The sequence below is a fragment of the Aethalodelphis obliquidens genome, unplaced genomic scaffold (genome assembly GCF_003676395.1).
Source record: "Aethalodelphis obliquidens isolate GAN/ISIS:26980383/991018 unplaced genomic scaffold, ASM367639v1 scaffold10, whole genome shotgun sequence".
In the NCBI taxonomy this organism is placed as follows: domain Eukaryota; kingdom Metazoa; phylum Chordata; class Mammalia; order Artiodactyla; family Delphinidae; genus Aethalodelphis; species Aethalodelphis obliquidens.
The window spans coordinates 6,551,519-6,573,044 of NW_020837954.1; the positions used below are offsets into that span (position 1 = coordinate 6,551,519).

At 37.7% G+C, this 21,526-nt stretch overlaps 1 protein-coding gene across 1 annotated transcript in view; it reads right to left on the reverse strand.

Moving 5' to 3' along the window:
• PRKD1 (protein kinase D1) overlaps positions 1-21,526 on the reverse strand; it is a 334,650-nt gene that overhangs the window by 148,409 nt on the left and 164,715 nt on the right. Inside the window, exon 2 of the mRNA XM_027110974.1 lies at positions 13,499-13,637. Within this exon, the coding sequence (XP_026966775.1) occupies positions 13,499-13,637 (139 nt within the window). The remainder of the gene's footprint in view (positions 1-13,498; positions 13,638-21,526) is intronic.

The following is a 21,526-nucleotide window of genomic DNA, read 5'->3' on the forward strand; positions in this document are numbered from 1 at the left end:
CCTAAAAGGGAAAAGAATCTGAAAAAAATAGATATATATGTATGTATAACTGAATCACTTTGCTGTACACCTGAAGGTAACATAACATTGAAAATCAAGTGTACTTCAATAAAAAAAATTAAGAGAAATACAATGTAGCAGAATGCAACATGTGCATAAAATTTTCAAATGAAATAAGATTCTTCAAAGAACTTTTTTCCTTTAGGGTTTGTCTTATGCCCCATGTCACCTGGGAAGAATGTCTTCACTTTGCCTTGACACTTAAGGATAGTTAAGTTTCAAAAAAAAAAGACAGAGAAGCAATGCACTATTGTACGGTATCTCCTTGGAGAATCCACTCCACAAAAGGACAAATAATCGAGAAAACTATCAAAGTAAGGCGGGAGGGGTCCAAGGCCCCTTTTCCTACTTGTGATCATGGAGGTCACAAGTAGGAAATGGGCAATCTATGGAAACATTCCAACAGTCTGCTCTTTGCATTCACTTTTTAATGAAAATGGTTTAGAGTGGCACAATGAGACCAAAACCAGATTTATCTGAAAGATAAGAATGTAAAGAGAATTAATATTACTAATAAATGGAAATGCTAAAGACACAGTTAACATAAACCATATTTAGAAGAAAAGAGTAATGACCTATAATCTCACATTTAAGTTTTCCACTGTTAAAAAACCACCTGCACAGATAATTGCAACTAAAGGTGGATAGGAATTGGGACCACTCAGTCTGGCAGATTTAGATGTCTAAGAACAACTACAAAGAAATACAATTATCCAAGCAGTATTAGGGCTGGTAGGGGCTTTCCATGATTAAATCTGCCTTCTTAAAAGCAAACAAACAAACTTATGTATACATAACGTACTCTTGGAGAAATAATAATGCAGTGATCTAATACATCACTCTCAAGGTTTTTCCCTTCCATCCATATTTCAGAGGGGGAAAAAAACACTGCTAGGCAATGTACTATATCTGAGAGAAATGGATATAACTGGCATAGCACCATATAAATCAATAATTTACTTTCTATAAAATAAGGGAGGACTACCTGGAATTTCGTTACCATATATTTTTTCTGGCTTATAGTTTAGACAATGAATCTTACTAATAGAAAAACATGGTCATAAGAATACTTTAAATATAGTGACCCTAAGACTCTATTTCAATTTTGATCAGAGCTGTGAAATTACATGATGGAATCCTAGTTAAATAAGGACATGGTTACTTTATTATTTCATATTTTGTATCATAACTCTACAGAGAAGAGCCTCCAGAGTTTTCTTAATATGATCACAATTTGTATGTTTATGAAATATTTTTTATGAGGAAGAGGGAAATAATGGTTGTGTGATAAAAATCATGTCAATGGAACTTGTAGCTAGCTCACTGCTGGTTTTGTTGTTACAAATACCATCAATGTTTCTTTGAAATATAAACTGTCTTACTATAGTAGGAATTCTTTGAACAGGTTCTCAAGAATTCCTGTTTACCGGTACAAGTTCAAAGGGCTAACTTGAAGCGGTGTGAAGAATTCAGTCACTTAGATTCAAGCTCTGGTTAGTAATACCCCTACTCACTGTAGGATGTGGGCCAGTTAAAAGTTATATTCCATAGCTTTTTTTTTTTTTTTTTTGCGGTACGCGGGCCTCTCACCGTTGTGGCCTCTCCCGTTGCAGAGCACAGGCTCCGGACCCACAGGCTCAGCGGCCATGGCTCATGGGCCCAGCTGCTCCGCAGCATGTGGGATCTTCACGGACCAGGACATGAACCCCTGTCCCCTGCATCGGCAGGCGGACTCTCAAACCACTGCGCCACCAGGGAAGCCCTCCATAGCTTTTAAGATACCTGATTTCACTACCTCATGGCGTCATTGCAAAGGAAAGATTACTTATGTAAACTGCTTCAAAAGCCTGTGCCACTATGTAAACAATGATTTATTGCTTCTTAACTCCTGCTTTTCCATGGTTTAAACATTGCCCTCTGTGAGAAAGAAGTGGCCTGTATAAAGAGAATGGATATATCATCTCACATCACTTGTCTATGGGCTTGACCTAGAGGAGTATTTCCAGTGTGAACTGCTGACCCAAGACTCCCCAGATAGAGGGGAAAAAAAAGTAGTTCGTGATACAATGAATTTGGGAAGTGATATTGGAGAATTATGTTTTCTATTAGCATGCACCAGAGTTCTGAAGAGTCCTGCAGGAAATAATTCTTTCAACATTGCTTAACACAACATTTCTCAAAGTTATCTCAAAGTTATCAAAGACCAGGATTCCCTTTTGTGGTATCTTTAACCACCAAGAACATCATGGGTAAGGCCACTTAGAGTGTGAGGAGAGCAATCAAAACAGCTAACATCTATTGTGCAGCTGCTATGCACAGAAATTCTCCGAAGTGCTTTGCATGCATTAATTTATTTTAATTTTTATAATAACCATACAATGTAGGTGCTATTGTTGTCCCCATTTTATAGATGAGGAAACTGGATCGCTGAATGATTTAATGTCTTAGCAAAGATGTAAGTGGTGAAGCACAGAAAAAGGATATGAACCCAGATGATCTGGCCCTGGAAACTACTCAAGCCTTATGCATACCACTTTACTTGCAGGCTGAAGAAAACATGGAATCCATGTATTATTATCACTGTATGATACTTTCATCCAGTATAAGCTCCTTTTTAGATTAAAAAATAAACAAAACCCATGAATCCCAGAAGTTATGCAACTTATACAAAAGCACGAAGGAAACCAATGGTACTATATATCCTGATTATATATAATCAGTTATCAGCCCTTCGGGGCAGTACCCAAACCACTTGGCAAACATGTTGAAGAAGGTATAAGGGCAAGACTTGGGATGAAGGAAAGGAAATGAGATCACGCTTAGGTAGCTGTAGCCCTCCTTGGAGTCGCCTTCATTTTCTCATCTCCTTCATCAACTATATGCAAATGGTTATTAGATCTCTTTAATTTCAGCTCTAAAATATCTCTTGATCTCTGTACCTCATTTCCAGCTCTTCTGTCACTGCCTGAGAATAGGTCCATACCCTTCTGCCTGGGCTATAGTACTAGCTTTCTAAGGAGGCTCCCATCTCTAGATAGTGGGGAACAAATAACCACATGGGGAAACAGCATTCTGCAAAAGTTATAAACAATACAGCATAATCTACTGTAAAAGATGACAAAAATTTCCCAGGAAAAAAATGTGGGTTTTTACTATTAATAAAAGAAGGAAAGATCTAACACTTAGCTCTAAGACTTTAAAACCGTGATTTTATTTGAGAAATTCTTGTAGTCCTTGTCTATTTAATCACCTACAAGACTGATACATACACACATATAGACAATTAGAGCTCAAGTCCAAACAAAACAAAGCAAAAAAGGGTTGAGTCATATGAATGCAGTCCTGTTATTAATATGCTTTGCTACGGATGAATTACCATGCTTCAACAGAGATCCATCATGCAGAAGACTTCAGATAAATTCCATGAACTTTATTTACAGTTCAGTACCATACATTTGAACTTGACATTGGCTGTAGGAAAAGAAATTTCCATTTGCAGTGTTTTCCTACTTCATAACAATAGTAACAATGCTAACCCTTTGGTCAACAGACAAAGAAAGTTTGCCAGCCATGGGAGTATATATGGTGGGAAACTTCCATGGAGTTGTTTTTTTCTTCCCTCCATAACCCAACCCATCCACCCGTGAGCAATCTTTTCCTGGCTTACTGGTTCTAAAAGCATTAGCTCAACCATGCTATGTTTTCCGAAAAAAAAAAAAAAAAGCAGGGATTGGTGGGGGAAGCCAGCGAATTAGCCAGGAGCAGTCTAGTTAGTACTAACATGATGAAAGGTCTCAGCAGAAAATGACATAAGCAAGAGAAAATTCTTGATGTTGTCTGAAGAGACAAGAGTGTTTAACATTCCTGAAAATTAATATTTTCCACGTTTTCTCATATTTTATTACTGTACTATGCCAGAAAATGTTCCTTTTGGTGGAACATTGGTTAAACATGAGAAGACTCAGACTATGTGTACGTCAAACTACAGAATAAAATTTAATTTTTCTTAAACATCTTTATTGGAGTATAATTGCTTTACAATGGTACGTTAGTTTCTGTTTTATAACAAAGTGAATCAGCTATATACATATACATATATCCCCAAATCTCCTCCCTCTTGTGTCTCCCTCCCACCCTCCCTATCCCACCTCTCTAGGTGGGCACAAAGCACCGAGCTGATCTCCCTGTGCTACGCGGCTGCTTCCCACTAGCTATCTATTTTACATTTGGTAGTATGTATTAGTCCATGTCACCCTCTCACTTCGTCCCAGCTTACCCTTCTCCCTCCCTGTGTCCTCAAGTCCATTCCCTACATCTGCGTCTTTATTCCTGTCCTGCCCCTAGGTTCTTCAAATATATATATATATATATATATATATATATATATATAAATATATATATTTTTTACATTCCATATATATGTGTTAGCCTACGGTATTTGTTTTTCTCTTTCTGACTTACTTCACTCACTATGACAGACTCTAGGTCCATCCACTTCACTACAAATGACTCAATTTCGTTTCTTTTCATGGCTGAGTAATATTCCATTGTATATATGAGCCACATCTTCTTTATCCATTCATCTATTGATGGACACTTAGGTTGCTTCCATGTCTTGGCTATTGTAAATAGAGCTGCAATGAACATTGTGGGAAATGACTCTTGTTGAATTATGGTTTTCTCAGGGTATATGCCCAGTAGTGGGATTGCTGGGTCCTATGGTAGTTCTATTTTTATTTTTATTTTATTTATTTATTTTTTTGTGGTACATGGGCCTCTCACTGTTGTGGCCTCTCCCGTTGCGGAGTACAGGCTCCAGATGCACAGGCTCAGTGGCCATGGCTCATGGACCAAGCCGCTCCATGGCATATGGGATCTTCCTGGACTGGGGCACAAACTTGTGTCCCCTGCATCAGCAGGTGGACTCTCAACCACTGTGCCACCACGGAAGCTCTATTTTTATTTTTTAAAGGAACCTCCATATTGTTCTCCATAGTGGCTGTATCAATTTACATTCCCACCAGCAGTGCAAGAGGGTTTCCTCTTCTCCACACCCTCTCCAGCATTTATTGTTTGTAGATTTTATGATGATGGCCATTCTGACTGGTGGGAGGTGATACCTCATTGTAGTTTTGATTAGTGTTTCTCTAATGATTAGTGATGTTGAGCATCCTTTCATGTGTTTGTTGGCAATCTGTATATCTTCTTTGGAGAAATGTCTATTTACGTCTTCTGCCCAGTTTTGGATTGGGTTGTTTGTTTTTTTGATATTGAGCTGCATGAGCTGCTTGTTAATTTTGGAGATTAATCCTTTGTCAGATGCTTCATTTGCAAATATTTTCTCCCATTCTGAGGGTTGTCTTTTCATCTTGTTTATGGTTTCCTTTGCTGTACAAAAGCATTTAAGTTTCATTAGGTCCCATTTGTTTATTTTTGTTTTTATTTCTCTTCCTCTAGGAGGTGGGTCAAAAAGGATCTTGCTATGATATATGTCATAGAGTGTTCTGCCTATGTTTTCCTCTAAGGGTTTGATAGTGTCTGGCCTTACATTCAGGTCTTTAATCCATTTTGAGTTTCTTTTGTGTATGGTATTAGGGAGTGTTCTAATTTCATTCTTTTACATGTAGCTGTCCAGTTTTCCCAGTACCACTTATTGAAGAGGCTGTCTTTTCTCCATTGTATATTCTTGCCTTTGTTATCAAAGATAAGGTGACCATATGTGTGTGGGTTTATCTCTGGCTTTCTATACTGTTCCATTGATCTATATTTCTGTTTTTGTGCCAGTACCATACTGTCTTTATTATTGTGGCTTTGTAGTATAGTCTGAAGTCCAGGAGCCTGATTCCTCCAGCTCCGTTTTTCTTTCTCAATATTGCTTTGGCTGTTTGGGGTCTTTTGTGTTTCCATACAACTGTGCAAATTTTGTTCTAGTTCTGTGAAAACTGCCATTGGCAGTTTGATAGGGATTGCATTGAATCTGTAGATTGCTTTGGGTAGAATAGTCATTTTCACAATGTTGATTCTTCCAATCCAAGAACATGGTATATCTCTCCATCTGTTTGTGTCATCTTTAATTTCTTTCATTAGTGTCTTATAGTTTTTGTATACAGGTCATTTGTCTCGGTAGGTAGGTTTTTTTGTAGGTATTTTATTCTTTTCGTTGCAATAGTAAATGAGAGTGTTTCCTTAATTTCTCTTTCAGATTTTTCATCATTAGTGTATAGGACTGCAAGAGATTTCTGTGCATTAATTTTGTATCCTGCTACTTTACCAAATTCATTGATTAGCTCTAGTAGTTTTCTGGCAGCATCTTTAGGATTCTCTGTGTATAGTATCATGTCGTCTGCAAACAGTGACAGCTTTACTTCTTCTTTTCCAATTTGGATTCATTTCTTTTTCTTCTCTGATTGCTGTGGCTAAAACTTCCAAAACTATGTTGAATAATGGTGGTGAGAGTGGCCAACCTTGTCTTGTTCCTGATCTTAGTGGAAATTTTTTCACTTTTTCACCACTGAGAACAAAGTTGCCTGTGGGTTTGTCATATATGGCCTTATTATGTTGAGGTAAGTTCCCTCTATGCCTGCTTTCTGGAGGGTTTTTACCATAAATAGGTGTTGAATTTTGTCAAAAGCTTTTTCTGCATCTATTGAGATGCTCATATGGTTTTTCTCCTTCAATTTGTTAATATTATGTATCACATTCTTGATTTGCATATATTGAAGAATCCTTGCATTCCTGGGATAAATCCCACTTGATCATGGTATATGATCCTGTTAATGTGCTGTTGGATTCTGTCTGCTAGTATTTTGTGGAGGATTTTTGCATCTATGTTCATCAGTGATATTGGCCTGTAGTTTTCTTTCTTTGTGACATCTTTGTCCAGTTTTGGTATCAGGGTGATGGTGGCCTCATAGAATGAGTTTGTGAGTGTTCCTCCCTCTGCTATATTTCGGAAGAGTTTGAGAAGGATAGGTGTTAGCTCTTCTCTAAATGTTTGATAGAATTCACCTGTGAAGCTATCTGGTCCTGGGTTTTGCTTGTTGGAAGATTTTTAATCACAGTCTCAATTTCAGTGCTTGTGATTCGTCTGTTTATATTTTCTATTTCTTCCTAGTTCAGTCTCGGAAGGTTATGCTTTTCTAAGAATGGGTCCATATCTTCCAGGTTGTCCATTTTATTGGCATATAGTTGCTTGTAGTAATCTCTCATGATCCTTTGTATTTCTGCAGTGTCAGCTGTTACTTCTCCTTTTTCTTTTCTAATTCTATTGATTTCAGTCTTGTCCCTTTTTTTCTTGATGAGTCTGGCTAAGGGTTTATCAATTTTGTTTATCTTCTCAAAGAACCAGCTTTTAGTTTTATTGATCTTTGCTAGCATTTCCTTCATTTCTTTTTCATTTATTTCTGATCTGATCTTTATGATTTCTTTACTTTGCTAACTTTGGGGCTTGTTTCTTCTTCTTTCTCTAATTGCTTTAGGTGTAAGGTTAGGTTGTTTATTTGAGATGTTTCTTGTTTCTTGAGTTAGGACTATATTGCTCTAAACTTCCCTCTTAGAACTGCTTTTGCTGCATCCCATAAGTTTTGCGTCATCCTGTTTTCATTGTCATTTGTTTCTGAGTAGTTTTTGATATCCTCTTTGATTTCTTCAGTGATCTCTTGGTTATTAAGTAGTGTATTGTTTAGCCTCTATGTATTTGTATTTTTTACAGATTTTTTCCTGTAGTTGATATCTAGTCTCATTGCATTGTGGTCGGAAAAGATACTTGATATGATTTCAATTTTCTCAAATTTACCAAGGCTTGATTTGTGAGCCAAGATATGATCTACCCTGGAGAATGTTCCAGAAGCACTTGAGAAGAAAGTGTATTGTGTTGTTCTGGGATGGAATGTTCTATAAATATCAATTAAGTCCATCTTGTTTAATGTATCAGTTAAAGCTTGTGTTTCCTTATTTAGTTTTATTTTGGATGATCTGTCCACTGTTGAAAGTGGGGTGTTAAAGTCCCCTGCTATGACTGTGTTACTGTCGATTTCCCCTTTTCTGGCTGTTAGCATTTGCCTTATATATTAAGGTGCTCCTATGTTGGGTGCATAAATATTTACAATTGTTATATCTTCTTCTTGGATAGATCCCTTGATCATTCTGTAGTGTCTTTCTTTGTCTCTTGTAATAGTCTTTATTTTAAAGTCGATTTTGTCTGATATGAGAATTGCTACTCCAGCTTTCTTTTGATTTCCATTTGCATGGAATATCTTTTTCCATCCCCTCACTTTCAGTCTGTATGTGTCCCTAGGTCTGAAGTGGGTCTATTGTAGACAGCATATATACAGGTCTTGTTTCTGTATCCATTCAGCCAATCTATGTCTGCGGGTTGGAGCATTTAATCCATTTACATTTAAGGTAGCTATCAATATGTATGTTCCTATTACCATTTTCTTAATTGTTTTGGGTTTGTTATTGTAGGTCTTTTCCTTCTCTTGTGTTTCCTGCCTAGAGAAGTTCCTTTAGCATTTGTTGTAAAGCTGCTTTGGTGGTGCTGAGCTTTTGCTTGTCTGTAAGGGTTTTAATTTCTCCATCGAATCTGAGTGAGATCCTTGCTGGGTTGAGTAATCTTGGTTGTAGGTTTTCCCCTTTCATCACTTTAAATATGTTCTGCCACTCCCTTCTGGCTTCCAGAGTTTCTGCTGAAAGATCAGCTGTTAACATTATGGGGATTCTGTTGTATGTTACTTGTTGTTTTTCCCTCGCTGCTTTTAATATTTTTTCTTTGTATTTAATTTTTGATAGTTTGATTAATATGTGTCTTGGCATGTTTCTCTTTGGATTTATCCCGTATGGGACTCTCTGCACTTCCTAGACTTGATTACCTATTTCTTTTCCCATATTAGGGAAGTTTTCAACTATAATCTCTTCAAATTTTTTCTTGGTCCCTTTCTTTCGCTTCTTCTTCTGGGACCCGTATAATTCGAATGTTGGTGTGTTTAATATTGTCCGAGAGGTCTCTGAGACTGTCCTCAGTTCTTTTCATTCTTTTTCCTTTATACTGCTCTGCAGTAGTAATTTCCACTTTTTTATTCTTCAGGTCACTTATCCGTCCTTCTGCCTCAGTTATTCTGCTATTGATTCCTATTGATGTTTGTTTGCTCTTTAGTTCTTCTAGGTCCTTGTTAAACGTTTCTTTTATTTTCTCCATTCTATTTCCAAGATTTTGGATCATCTTTAGTAGCATTACTCTGACTTGTTTTTCAGGTAGACTGCCTATTTCCTCTTCATTTGTTTGTTCTCGTGGGTTTTTACCTTGCTCTTTCATCTGCTGTGTGTTTCTCTGTCTTCTCATTTTGCTTAACTTACTGTGTTTGGGGTCTCCTTTTCGCAGGCTGCAGGTTTGCAGTTCCCATTTTTTTGGTGTCTGCTCCCAGTGGGTAAGGTTGGTTCAGTGGGTTGTGTAGGCTTCCTAGTGGAGGGGACTGGTGTCTGTCTTCTGGAGGATGAGACTGGATCTTGTCTTTCTGGTGGGCAGGATGGCGTCTGGTGATGTGTTTTGGTGTGTCTGTGGCCTTATTATGATTTTAGGCAGCCTCTCTGCTAATGGGTGGGGTTGTGTTCCTGTCTTGCTAGTTTTTTTGCCATACGGTGTCAAGCACTGCAACTTGCTGGTCATTGAGTGGAGCTGGGTCTTACTTACCAGCTGGAGATCTCTGGGAGAGCTTGTGCCGTTTAATATTACGTGGAACCAGGAGGTCTTTGATGGACCAATGTCCTGAACTCAGCTCTCCCACCTCAGAGGCACAGGTCTGACACCCGCCCAGAGCACCAACACCCTGTTAGCCACACAGCTGTCCGGGCACCGTGTGAGAATTTGGGGATCGGGACAGAATTGTGTGGGTTAGCGTGGGGTCGCCACCTGCCCGCTCCCAGAGGAGGCTGGACCAGACACTGCTGGCTTCCGCAAAAGCACCTCTCTCATGTGCAGCTTCCTGAGAATGTGAGCACTCCTCCAATGAGAGCAAGAGGTGATGAGGCACCTGCTGTGTTCTCCAAATTTAATTTTTAATGAGGAAAAATAGAAAATATGGAGAAATGAATTTTAACAGTAAAATATTTATAGTCTGTAGGAGGAAAATTTCCAGAGCATGTTTATGTTCTGGAGCTGGTCAAAAGGCCACAGAGCGGATGTTCAGTGTCTTGCTCCTCTACCCCGCTTATCTGCTGCATTTTGAATGAAGCTGGTCCTTAACCACACCTCCAGGAAATGGCACATTTCTCTGGCCAATCATAGCATCCATTCTCTTCAGGGACTGGTTCAGGAATGAGTATGCTTATGAGCTCCTTTGCACGATGTCCTGAAGTGTCTTAGTAGCTATCATTTGTCTTGCCTCACATTATAATACGATACAATCCTGCCCATATCACAGGCACTAATTTCTTGTCAGGGCTGGGTAAATGCACACCAAGGAGACTTGAATTTCAGTTTAGTTTTGAGTCTATATCTAAAAACAATATTTTTACAACAAATCAGTATTTTTACAAAATTTTGTATACATGATAACTTCTAATGTGATAGCCAATAGTCACTTAAGCAACCCACATATGTTTACTCAGAACGTCATGTCTATGGTAACAAAAGGATGGGGGGAGAAGAAGATTGAGAAACAACAGTAAAGCCAAGTGAAAGACATATCTGCCTTGAGCCATGTCGGCAAGGGACCGTGTGTCTAGCAGGCATGTGTGGCTCAGGAACAGGAATGGCAAAAATGGATGTTAAAGTAATTCAGATTACAGACAGGTATAGCAGGGCCTGCTAAGGTATAAGAGAATAACCAAGTAGTCGAGAGTGCATCAAAGTGATGTAAGACATGAATATAGTGGGCCATGTGCTGTGGGCAAAGAAGAAAGGGAAAAATATAGTCCAAAAATGGTAGGGAGTTAGTGATTAAAAGCTAAAGTGAAAAAGACAGGGAATGGGTGTGTGCATTTGGTGGCAATTGACAAGATGGAGGAGGGGTGCCGCTCAAGTGCAGATCTCAGAGCGGGGGCCACACCTTATTGGTGAGGTCAGGTCTGCAGTTACACTGAAGGTGACTGACAACAACCAGCAAAGGTAAGCGCTGTGAGGGGGAAACAGGGTTGTAATATGGAGGACTGGGAGGTTTTAAGGAAAATTTTTTTTTTTTTTTTGCGGTACGCAGGCCTCTCACCACCGCGGCCCCTCTTGTTGCGGAGCAAAGGCTATGGACGCACAAGCTCAGTGGCCATGGCTCACGGGCCCAGCCGCTCCGTGGCATGTGGGATCTTCCCGGACCGGGGCACGAACCCGCATCCCCCGCATCGGCAGGCGGACTCTCAACCACTGCGCCGCCAGGGAAGCCCCAGGAAAAACATTTTTACCATGTATTGAGAAAATCACAATGCTGAGTGTTAGAGTGGTAGGAGAATACCAAAGAAGTTACAGGTGAATGCTGGAGATCTAAACATAATTGAATGTGTGTGTGTATATATATGAATAATTTAAGGTGAAGTGCAACTATGTGGAGTGTGAAAAGGGTTCAAAGGTTCAAGCTTCAAAATTGGAATCAGGCTGTTATAAAATGGCTCCTTTTAATTAGCAACCAGATAGCTACTGACAGAGTAGGAGAGGCTTTCCTGAGCCAGGTGCTGCGACAGCACGTGAGGAAAAGGGCTGCCTTTAAATGCCCCCTCAGCACTGTGGCCAGGGACACAGGAGAGGCAGGACACAGAACATAAAGGGTGGATGGCAAAAGAAGTGGAGTGTAGGCACAATGAGGTTCTGGGCTTGCAAAGACGGAGAGGAAAAGCAGAACGCTGATCCTTGTGCCCAGGGGCCCTCCAGAAGGCTGCATCACGTCAACGTGGGGCAGAGCAGGTCTGGCTCACGGAGGGCGTGGGAATAACATGCAAACGGGCAGTACCTCTTCCCCACCTCAGGAACACTCACACACAGCTTGCATTCGATCTGTCTGGTACTACTCTGAAGGGCTTGATAACAAAAGTAAAATGAAAAGAAAAATAAATAATTTCGAAATGCAATCTTGAAAATATTCATATATTTCTGGACACGGTCACAGGGAAAAGACTCATAAAGCACATTCTTCGCGAAGCCGCCTTGCTATGAGTCTAATATGAATCATGGTGAGAATAGATCTGGTGTATGATGTCCTTGAATAATTTATTTCAGGCAGCCCCTAGTGTTCAGAAACAGGAAACTTAAAGAACAACATGTCTAGGCACTAGTTTTGTGTGGCCAGGCTCGGTGAGCCAATGTCAAAAGAGCCAGAGGAAAGTAAAAAGGAGAACTCAAAGCAAGTGATTTCTACCCCCACCCCCCAAATTTAAAAAATGAAAACTTTTCCTTTTTTGGTTTGTTTAGCAACGGGCAAACTTATAAACAACAGGAAAATTATTACTCTTATCTAGCTAAACCAAGTTGTTTTATAGGATCTATCTACCCAATGAAAGTGGGGCAATCCCAGGACCTGTCACAATGATAGATCAATACAGACAACATGAATTGGACTGAATCAAAACAAAGACCAAGTGAATTATAATCAGTGCATCCAAGTACTGGGCTCTGGAACTTGAGGAAATGAAGCCTAGAATCATTTTTAAAGCGAATGAATTTCCTTTAGTCAAAGGGATAGCAAGCAAAGAAGGGAGAAAGAGCAATGTAATCTGTGTTTCTCAATAATGACTCAATTTTAACAAAAACAAACAATAAACATCTGTACCTCTTCAGAATATTGCACTGATCATTGTTGTTAGGATCCCTGCTACAGGTGTTCTCTGGCATATTTTTAAAAAGTTAAATTTTTTTCTGTATTGACAGGCACAGTCTGATTACTAACTTCTAAATCCTAAACAAGAAATATAAATCTGGGCAGAGGGAAACACAGCCATTTCTCAGGGAGTGAGTTAGATAAAGTCACACAGCATAGCCTGACCTGCTATAACTTCTGAGCTCTGGTTTCCACCTTGGTCTTGGCTACTAGTTAATGGATTTCTGACTCGACTAAAGCAATCATTCCCTAGCCCTTGGCTTCCAGACACTCAGTACATTTGGGGCCCTGACATCTGTCTTAGCTTCACCATTGGTGAGTTTGTTTTTGTTGGCTTTTACTGCTCTTCCAGATGACCTAAGGTAATGCATGAAGGTATTCATGTGTGTTGTTGGAAGCCTGGGGAGAGCGTGAAGTTGGGAGAAGTGACTGGGACAGGACTGGCTAGGGAAACAGCCAATTCAAGGGAAACCTTTTGCTTTTTTTCAAAATAATTTTGAAAGTTCATATAGACAGAGCCCTAAAATTTCCTCATGGGGCCGGGTTTGATGTACGCTTTCTATGCTGCCTTAAAAACGTATGGCCAAGAATTCTCCAAATACAAATTATTTACCTATGGATAGAGGGAAAAAGTATACTACCTGACAAGACAACTTCAATAAGATCGCCTTCCTGGATATCGCTAGCCGTTTTCACCAGCTGAAGGATGTTTTCAGAGGTAGGGTCGTGGCGGAAAAGCAGGATCTTATCGTACATTCCATAGAAACCACATTCAGGGAACTGTAAATACAAATACCACAACAGGTTAAATGTCAAAATCTTCCTAAATTTAATCAAAACCAAATAAACAAATGTCAGGGCACCAACACAAGCTAATTAGAAAAGTTCAAAATATCTAGAACATCAAAAAATAAAAATGAATGGCCAAATTGATATTGACATGACTCCAAAGCAGGAGGAAAGAAATCACATATCATAAGGGCAATAATGACAAAATGATCTTCTAAATAGAGAGCAAGAAAACAAGAGAATCTGAGATAAGATTCAAAGAAAGTCCTGGCAGTAATGAGGCAGTTAAGAAATACAACAGGTGGTAAGAACTGTGCATTTTCACATGATTTATAGCAATTCAATTACATTAAAATGGAAGTTTGTTACAATTCCATTACAAATATTGTTGCAATTTATTTGCAAAAAAAAAAAAAAACGGTCAGTCCATTTTGGCATATTCAAAAATAAGAGATGACTCAATAAATCTAAACATGTTCTGTGTGTGGGCAGAGGTGTTATCTAGATTCTTTGATTCAGGAAAGCACCAGAGGAGACAACCCAACTCTCCCTTTTGTTGCTGCCCATACATTGCATTTAGTTTTCATGCAATCTAGGTTAAATAGACAAGTACAATAGCTAGAAATCAATTCATTTTAAGTATACATACTTTATATTCTCCTCACAGGGATAAATCCAAGAGTTTATTACTCAAGACTATCTCCCAATAGCAGGCATATAATGAAAGCTAAATGAATGATATTTTCTAATGAGAAACCTAAAAAATTCTGATATTAACAATAACTATTAGAATATCAACAATTAATATTATTCCTTTCATTTCCTCTCTTCCTTCTAATGCAAGAAAGTACTCTAAATTCAAACCATAGTCCTGGTTGTTGAATTCCATCTTAAAAGTAGAATTATTTGATCAAAGGGTAGGAACATCCTTAAGAATCTTAAAGCCAACTTCAAACTTATCACAAACCACAATCTCAGGAACAGTGTAAGCAAAGATCCGTCTGTATTAGCATTGAATATTTTTATTAGAACAAACAACCTAGGCTAATAGGTATGTGAAAAGGGCTCTTTTCTTGTATATGATATTTTCACATAATTAGCAGTTATTTCTTTTATAAATTGATATTTGCCATGTGTGGAAAAAGGTCATAAGTCAAGGAGAGAAAATTGTCTTGTTCCTGAAACTTGTGATATTTCTGACACGTATGTCAATAAAGGTTGACTTTTAAGGAGCTACTGTCATGAAGAAATGTCCAGAATATGAGATCGTCTGAAGATAAATACAATATATGATGCATTCTTCCTTATTTTTCTTATTAATAAAACTAGGGGCTACAATCATGTAAGACATTTTGTGTGAATTAAAAATAAGTATATACAGAACATCCTCTTGCTCTTAAGAGTCTGTTGACAACCAGGCTTAAAACTACTTCTGCATATCACTTAGTAAAGTTGGCTTCTGTAAAATAAAATGTAACAGCTGAAATGATGTCACTGTTCCACTGCGCTAATTAAAACAAAAATAATAGTTCCTTTTTTTGGGTAATTTCTCCAATAATATTATTAGAGTGCAAGGAAAGGGAGAAACTAAAATACCATTTTCTAAACTACAGCAACAAATAGTTCATGTACTATTTTAAAAATCAACCTCATCTGATGTGCAATTTACAATAAATAAAATGGATATAAGTCTATGAGTTTTGACTCTTGCCCTGGCACGCATGAAACCAAAATCACAACCAAGCCATGAAACATTTTCATCAACCCCCCAAGTTTTATTGTACCCCCTGCAGTTGATGCTACCCACAATCTTGACTCAACATAGTTTTATTTTGTCAGCAAAGATTAGTTAGCCAGCTATAGAATTTCATACAAATGAAATCATACAACATGCACTATGTACTCTTTTTTTTGGCTGGCTTCTTTTGCTCATTATGTTTTTGAGACTCATTTACACATAAGGTATTTGAGATTCACCTGTTTTTATTATGTTATTACCATTTCATTATGTGGATCTAGGATAACTGCTTATCTGTGCACCCACAGATGGACATTCGTATTTTTCCCCCAATTTGTGGCTATTACAAATAATAAATCTATGAACATTTATGTATGAGTGTTTCGATGGGTATATGGTTTTCATTTCTTATGAGTAAACATCTAGGAAAAGAATTTCTGGGGCATATAAATATATGTTTGAGTATATAACTATCTTAACGTCAATAACACATTATACTTATTACTGGAGCTTTATACTAAGCCTGAATTCAGTTAGTGTAAGCTCTCCATCTTCTTCCTTTTCAAGATTGCTTTGGATATTATAGGTCTTCTGAATTTCCATACACATTTTAGAATCACTTTGTCAATTTCTACAAAATAAATCTGCTGTGATTTTTCAATGATACTACATTGAAACATAGATCAACTTGGGTAGATCTATATTTTAACAATGTGGAGACTTCTATTTTGTTATGAACAAGATGGCATATCGCCCTATTTGTTAGGTTCCTTTAAATTGCTCTCAAAAATGTTTTGTAGTTTTCAGTGTACATGTCTTAGATATATTTGCTAGATTTATCTCTAAGTTTTTATATTTTTATGCTATTATAAATGGCTGATTAAAGTACAATAAACATACAGTAAAATTTGCCCTTTTTAGTGTGCAGTTCTGAAAGTTTTGAAAGATGTATACCATAACCACATGCCGTATATGTAGTATACACAACACAGCCAAGACACAGAACAGCTCCAGTCCCTATAGTTTGGTCTTTTCAAGAATGTGATATAAATGGTATCATACAGTACATACATTATTTTGAATCTGACTTTACTTAGTGCAGTGAAGCTGATATCTGTCCATGCTGTTGCATACATCATTAATCTACTCCTTTTCAATGCTGAGGATTGTTCCATTGTGTGTATGGATGGACCACAGTGTATCTATTCCTCAGTTAGTGGAGGGGCATTTAAGTTAGTTCCAGTTTTTGACTATTACAAATAAAGGTGCTATAAACGTTCACTTAGAGGTTTTTGCCTGAACATAGTAAGTTTTTATTTTTCTGGGGCATATGGAAGTATCTGGATAACCTCATAAGGAACTGCCAAACTGTTTTCAAAGTGCCCATACAATTTTGCATTCTCACCAGCAACGCATGAGAGTTCCTGTTGCTCTGCATCTCTGACAGCGCTTGGCAATGTTGGGTTGTTAAATTTTAGACATTCTAATAGGTGTATAATGGTATCTCATAGTCTTAATTTACTTTTCCCTAGTGACTAATGATATTGAGTATCATTTCCTGTACTTATTTAACACATACACACACACAGACCCACCTGCTCAATTCATCTGCCCATTTTAAAAGTTGAGTTATTTTCTTATTGTGGAGTTCTGATAGCTCTTTATATATTCTAGATAAAAGCTGTTCACCAGATACGTGTTTCACAGATATTTTCTTCCAGTCTGTGGCTTGTCTTTTCATCCCCTTAACATTATTTTCTTAAGTTTTTAATTTCTATGAAACCCAATTTATCAAAATTTCTTCATGGGTCATGGTTTTGGTTTAATATTTAATAAATATTTGTATAATCTAAGGTAACAGGTTTTTTTCTTATGTTTTATTCCACAAATTTTATTGTTTGGGGTTTTACATTTGGGTCTATGATCCACTCTGAGGTAATTTTTTAATAAAGTAAGAAATATGGATTGAGGTTCATTTTTTGCATATTTTGGAAGATCTGTATAAAATTGGTATAAATTCTTCCTTAAATGTTTGGTAGAATTCTCTAGCAAAGCCATCTGAGCCTGGAATTATCTTTTTTTTGGAAGGATTAAAATTATATATTCAATTTTCTTAATAGATATATCACTACTTAGATTTCAATTTCCTCTAAGTGAGCTTTGGCATTTTGAATCTTTCAAGGAACCAATTCATTTCATCCAAGTTGCTGAACTTACAGGCAAAAAGTTTTTTCATATTATTCCTTTGTCACCCTTTAATGTCTGTAGTGATGTCTATTATTTTCTTATATTTGTAATTTGTGTCCTCTCTCTTTTTTGCTTGACTGGTCTGGCCATTGGTCTATATAGCTGTTTTTATGTCATACTGTTTGATTACTATAATATATTTTGAAATCAGGAAGTGTCATGCCTCCAGCTTTATTTTTCTTGCTCATAATTGCTTGGGCTATTTGGGGGTCTTTTGTGATTCCATATGAATTTTAGGATTGTCTTTTCTACTTCTGTAAAAAATGCCTTGGGATTTTGATAGGGATTGCATTGAATCTGTAGGTTGCTTGGGGTAGTATGGACATTTTAACAATATTAATTCTCCCAATACATGATCATGTGATGTTTTCTATTTATTTGCCTTTGCTTAAATTTCTTTCAGAGATCTTTTAGTGTACAAGTCTTTCATCTCATATTTTCATGTAACCATGAAAGTTCTTTTCTGCTAAGTCCATCACCTCTATCATTTCTGAACTGTTTCTATTAGCTCTTTTAATCCTGGTTATGGGTCACATTTTCCTGCTTTTTTATACCTGTGTTTTTTAAATTAGATGCCAGATTTTATGAATTAATGTGAGCAGTTGTACGTTGTTGTCTTCCTTTAAAGAACACTGATATTTGTTTTGGCAAAACATTAAGGTACTTGCAGACTGGCTTTATCTTTTCAAGGCTTACTTTTAAGCTTTGTTATGGCAGCTCTAGAATAATAGTTGTTCTAGGGATAATTTAGTCCCACTACTAATGCATGACTCTTTATCTCTATAGAACACTTCAAACGTTCAGTGAAATCTCTTCTATTTGTCTGGTAGGAACTCGACCATCTCTCAGCCCTATATGGGCTCTGAAAAGTTTTCATTTCAGAGATTCCCAACAGTTGCCCTTTATTCTGCCTTATAGATTTTTACCCTATGGACTTGTATTCAGTCTAATATTCAAGTGGACCCTTAACCAGATTTCTGGAGCTCTTCCTTGGTATAGGTCCTACCTTTCCAGTATTCTTCCCCTAAAAATTCTGTTGACTTGGGCACCTTGAGCTCTATTACCTGTCTCCTCTATGCAGCCACAGAACTAGGCTCTTCTTGGGTTCTCTCTCCCTGCACTAAACCTCAGATGACTGTAACACCTACCTTGTTTGTTTCCTTTTCTCAGGGGTCACCCTGCCATTGCCTGTTGGCCAGTGTCTATAACAGGTATTTTATGTATTTTGTATTATTTTCTATTTGTTTGGGGCAGGTGAGCATGTCCCATACCAGATATTCCTTGTGAATGAAAGCCAAAGTCTCATGTGCTTTTTAAATATAGAATACCGATCTTTTCTACCCAAACTTTCGACTACTTAATTCTATGCAAATAGCATTTGCAAGAAAAGTAAATTAAAGAAAAATAAAACATCCATAGTTAGTAAGAGTACATTTTTAATATTACATTGAAATAAATGCAAAGTATATTTAATGAAATAAGAATTAAAAATTAATAATTATCATATAACTCTCAAAACATAGTTTGACCTATCCTGAGTTAAACTTTAACTGTTAAAGGATTGTCCCTGATTGGAATACAAATGTTCTTCAAAATATAATACACTAATTAATGCACAGTTCCTCTTACCATATTCTTTCAAAAACCATGGGTAGCTGATTCTGACTCAAGAGAGAAGAGAAAATTCAAGAGATTCAGTACTTGAGCTGGAGTGAATAGAAAATAACAGCTGGAAAGGAAGAGATGAAACAGCAATTGTTTCCCCAAAGAAGAGCTAAACTTTACTGCATCGTCTAACAAATACCTTGTCAATGAGCCTGTGTGGTGGAAGAATAGGTGGGAATACTGAAGAGGGGCTTAGGAGACAAGGATTCTGCTGGCTCATCACAATGTCAGCGCAACCTGGCCTTTATGCACATGTCCCTTGGACATCTGTATATACCATTCCCTTGTGGTCCTGTATTGCTGACATGTGGACATCACACTCTGTGTCGTGCTTCTTTGTAAGACCATGGGTATAGTGTAATCAAAGATTTGGTATTCAAGTAAGGCTTGAATGCCTCACATCCCAGTTATGTTTCTTTCTAAGGGTGACTCAAAACATTTGGAAAAATCAGAACAAGTAGAATAATACCAATATATGCCACACATTAAAGCTATTATTTTAAAAGGCTAAATTGAAAAAATGAAGTTAGTGTTATAAATGTTCTTGAAGGTTGTTTGTCCAATATATAAATGACTGAGGTGTGGACAGCCACTCTCCCACATTCCTTCCTACTGGGTCACAGACATGGCTTTTCTCTCTTCATTAACAAGACATTCAGAAACAGGTTGTAGAGCCTTGTGAAGCAGGGCACAGGGGTGAACATGGAGATATAGCCTCTCGGGACAGCTGTCATGGCAGCAGAAGTTAAGGGTTCGATTTTTTTTAAGATTGTACCTTTTTTTTTATTGACCAGAATAAAATATATGCATATTTGTCTTTCCCTGTTAAGAGAAAACCTTTTCTTTTATGTAACATTCTGCTTGAATGGAAACTATATACAATAAGACTTTCAAAAGTTATATTTAAAAATGATGCCTGGAAGGTGAAAAGCGTAAAGGAACAATGCCTGACAACTGAGAAGAGAACATATTGGGGAAAACACTCATGGAACAACATTCCCTAATTTGGTCATAATCATCTGTTTTTATGTGAAGGTGTGTGAGCTTTGAAACCTGAAAACCCTCATTAAACTAAACAGGCTTTCAGAAAGGCTCGGAGGCTTGTACACTCAGCTGGCGCTTATTACAAGATCAGTGCTGTGTTTCTCAGAGGCTTTGTGGTTGTGAGCCCAAACATCTGAGATAAGTGACTTCAAGCTCTCTCCAAGTTCGACTCTAACAAACCTGGCCACTGTGAAAATACGGCCAACAATCCTGGCACTGGTCCTTAGCTCTTTAATTCTACCCTATGCTGGAAATCTCTGTACTGCTGTGTGTATCATTTGGCATTTTTTGACCACAGAGCACAATTTACTGTTACATTTCACTATAAATTCTTGGCTGGCCAGACAATGTGCTCCAGAGTAGAATAAATATATGTTTCAGTGAGTAGCTGAAATGTGACCTGGCCAAAGAGAACTCTAGGGAACAAAGGGTGCTCTTCCACAGTTGAGGCCAATCGCAAAGGGCGAGGAACAAGCAATATCAGAAATAAATTAAGCCATGACTCAGTCAAGCAGAAAAAGAAAGAGAGAAATGGCCTGATTAGGAAATGAAAATACACTGCAGTTTACTTTTGCTAAAAGGTGATGAAAGTCCTGAAATTAAGTTTTTCTGCTCAATAAGAGAACGCATCAGGCAGGTGAATAAAGCACTCTTCTCATCAAAGATGATTCCCAAGTCATTTTCCAAGGACTCTCCTGTTTACAACAAGTAGTGCCATGACTGGTCACCCTTAATGAGCAAAGAAATTAAAAAGGTGCTACCGCTTTCTAGCTTGACCAAAATCCTCCCTTTGTTGCTGGAGTACAGGACAACATGGACACCTTGTAAGCAACTATTTTAACGAGAATTCCTAAACCACTGGGTGAAAATGTCTCTGGATTCCCTTGGAGGAGTTGCACCTGAGTGATCTCTGGATTCCCTTGGAGGAGTTGCACCTGAGTGATGCGGCCATTGAGCTGTAAAAAGCAGGAAAGGGCAGGCACTTAAAGATGGTTCTGAAAGCAGTAGATCCTTAAGATCAGTTGGATCCTTCCAAGGGGTCTCATGGGCGAGAACTAAGACACGAGTCATAAACTTGTATTATTAACTTTGCCTAGGAAATTAAACCTATCCCTTTTTTAAAAAAAGCATCTAATAACAGATTGAAAATTTAAGTGTATAAAAATTTAAGTAAATGAAAAAACAA